At 39.4% G+C, this 3,131-nt stretch overlaps 1 protein-coding gene across 1 annotated transcript; it reads left to right on the top strand.

Annotated features, from left to right (window-relative positions):
* Positions 1 to 620: 620 nt before the first annotated feature.
* Positions 621 to 2,785, top strand: LOC149205717 (jasmonate-induced oxygenase 2-like). Its single transcript, XM_089397489.1, has 7 exons — positions 621 to 630; positions 959 to 1,014; positions 1,182 to 1,350; positions 1,442 to 1,534; positions 1,639 to 1,672; positions 1,874 to 2,204; positions 2,294 to 2,785. Exons 1-7 carry the CDS (start codon positions 621 to 623, stop codon positions 2,567 to 2,569), a joined length of 969 nt encoding a protein of 322 aa, XP_089253615.1. The 3' UTR covers positions 2,570 to 2,785.
* The last annotated feature ends 346 nt before the right edge of the window (positions 2,786 to 3,131 follow it).

Raw genomic sequence — 3,131 nt, 5'->3', positions numbered from 1 at the left:
GGCAATGGAACAAGTTGCAGTTGAAATGGTGGAGATTGCCCAAGGGATGCCTAACCTGAAAAAGGAAATGAAGAATATGCAAGTGACTCTCATGATGCAGGACAGGAAGATGGACCAGCTGATCCAGATGCTCAAAGACAGTGGGATAGTCAAGGCAGAACCTGATATCAAGACTGACGCCATGAAGCAGTAGATTATGGAGGTTATTATATGACTCTTTTTGTAATTTTCATATCTTAGATGGTTTAGTACCAGTCCAGCACAGCATGATTATCTTTAGAGCTATGCATAGTATGTTTTTAGGTAGAATAGAGGGTTTCTTAATCAGGTTTGATGAACTGAACATATACTTCTTTTGGATGGGGCTTATATACTTTCGAAGGCCACCCGGTTTCCCTTCTGGGCGGGTGGCGCAATGTATATGTACATAGTTTTTCTTTCTTTGTATAGTAATAGAATCATGCCTCAGCTTACAAAAAAAAACATTAACTCTCATTGATTGGCTACCGTAATCACCAATATTCTAAGCAACAACCGCAGTTGGTGGGGCTTTGGGGACCAATAAATGCCGGTGGGCATATACATCAGTTGTTCATTTATGGCCTGATAGCATGGGAAATATGGCTCACGGTGGGGCTTCAGCTCACAAATCCTCCATACCTTGTCTTATCCACATCCAGCTCACAAATCCTCCATACTTTGTCCTATCCACATCGAGTTGCTCTGTGTACCATAGTTACTAAATTCCAATTTAGACTAATAAAATTTGGATATATATATATATATATATATATATATATAATTATTTATAAATTAAAAATATTATATATTTACCCCGTAAGGCGTCTCCTTTTGAAATGAATTGCCCTCGCCGTCGCGGTGTCCTATTGTTCATCGTAGATTTATGGTGTTAGACGATTGAACTGATTTTGATCGTTGATCTAAGTTATGGTGTAAGGTTATTTGCGGTCAGCCGAGTACCTCAATCGGCCGGAAAAACTGCAAGATCGCCAGGTGGAAGAAACGCTATAATCCCCAACCTTTGTAATGCCCAAACCTCTTCTTTCATGAATCTGTGTGGGTACAACAGGCGTTGTTGATTTTGTTGGGTTGGTGGGCCAAGCAGACCCTTCTTCCAGATTCTTTAGAACAAACCATTAATTCTTGTTGAACGTTTCCAGTACGATCCACCGAGTTATGAGCTCAATTTTGACGACGGGATTCGGCAGGGAGAGGATCAACAGTTCCAGGGTTTGTCTTTGTCTACAGTGAAGCTCGAGGAGTTCACAGGCGCAAGAAATTCTAGAAGAGCTGTAAAGGATATACAGAACCTGCAAGTAATTGAACCCTGTATGTCATAAGTAACCGGAATTTACTTTGAGCGTGAGTGTCCGTGGGTTGTGTTTTTGTGGGCTCGTATGAATTTTCCGAGAATCAACAGTTCCAGGGTTTGTCTTTGTCTACAGTGAAGCTCGAGGAGTTCACAGGCGCAAGAAATTCGAGAAGAGCTGTAAAGGATATACAGAACCTGCAAGTAATTGAACCCTGCATGTCATAAGTAACCGGAATTTACTTTGAGCATGAGCGTCCGTGGGTTGTGTTTTTGTGGGCTCGTATGAATTTTCGTTTTCGGTTCAGCGCCTTATATATCCATCTGTAATTCCATATTAAAGTAATGATGTAATTCCATATTAAAGTAACGATGATCTTGTGCTAGTATTATAACTTTGGTGTCTGAATGCTTATACATATTGTTTCTGCTCAATGTCTTTAAAAAAAATCGAGTTAAAGAAACAGGGTCATCATGATTTCACGTATTTGTGTGGAGAAGGGTTAAGCCTAAGATGTCTGAAAACAAATTTTGTGGTTGCAGGGAAGCTATGGATGAATACAGCAGAGAGTTGTCCAAGTTATTCGAGTGGGTGATGGCGGTATTGTCGCGTGATCTGGGCTTAGAGACGGAAAATTCTCTGAACGAAAGCGTGGGAGAGGAGAGGAAGGAATTGCATATCAGAATAAATTATTATCCACCGTGTCCTCAACCGGATCTGGTTGTGGGATTGGCACCCCATTCTAACATCGTCGCGCTGAGCATTCTCCTCGACGACCAATGCCCAGGGCTTCAAATTCGCAAAGATGGGGAGTGGCTTGATGTCCAATGCGTTCCTGGCGCTCTGGTTGTGAACGTCGGTGATCAGTTGGAGGTAGGTTGAAATCATACTCCTAGCAGACTGATACTGAGATGCTGAAACGATTAATTGGGTTGATAACAGCTGGTATGTTGATGAAGCAGATATTGAGCAATGGGAAATACAGGAGCATCGAGCACAGGAGCGTGGTGCACAAAGACCGCTCGAGAATGTCATGGGCCATGTTTTGCAGCCCAGCGCCTGATGTGGTGGTGTCACCCAGGACAGAATTGACGGACGAGGAGCATCCTCCATTGTACCAGGGAGTTTCTTTTGGTGAGTATAGGATGAAATTTTTCAAAAAGGGTTTTGAAGGAAAGGACCACGTTCACGGACTGAAGGTGCAGAGCGATTGCCACAGCAAGCAAGCAAGCATTTAATGCCGAGGAACATTCGCGTAGCCTGTCTTGCGTCCGTTTAACGCTCTCTTGTCTTCGTTTTTTTCACGATACCTTAAGGTTGTATTGTCTTTGTTTGTTCTTTATGAGCGGTAAAGAAACTGTGCCTGATTAGTTTCGCAGACACATAGTTTCACCGAGATCAAACCTTTCCATTTAATAATAGACCACATCTTGGGGATTTGATATATTTTAAAAGTGTTTATGTTTTGATTAAATCATAATTTAATATATATATATATATATATATATATATATATATATATATATATATATATATATATATATATATATATATATATATATATATAGTTTGATATCATCTGGATGCTATGTATCAATTAAACTAAATTTTATCTATGCAATTTGAACTAAATCAATTTGATCTATGCAATTTTTTAATTTAGTTATCAATTAAATTAAATCAAGTCAAACATGTTTTCCATATGAAACTTTTTTCAACCAAGGTTCTTGTAAGAAGGGGACCCATATAAATTAATATATTATTAGTAATATATATAGATATAATCAATTAAATAGTTAC

This window comes from Pinus tabuliformis, chromosome 1_2 (genome assembly GCF_031772625.1).
Source record: "Pinus tabuliformis cultivar Carrire ecotype Pingquan chromosome 1_2, CPIR1, whole genome shotgun sequence".
NCBI lineage: Eukaryota > Viridiplantae > Streptophyta > Pinopsida > Pinales > Pinaceae > Pinus > Pinus tabuliformis.
The sequence above is the reverse complement of the archived record's forward strand: the minus strand, read 5'-3'. Positions and strand labels throughout refer to the sequence as shown.

Bases quoted from the DNA above. Each gene is read 5' to 3' on its own strand.
- LOC149205717 (XM_089397489.1), top strand. The intron at 1,015-1,181 runs GTGGAAGAAACG...GAACGTTTCCAG, and splicing joins AAAAACTGCAAGATCGCCAG to TACGATCCACCGAGTTATGA. The intron at 2,205-2,293 runs GTAGGTTGAAAT...TTGATGAAGCAG, and splicing joins ACGTCGGTGATCAGTTGGAG to ATATTGAGCAATGGGAAATA.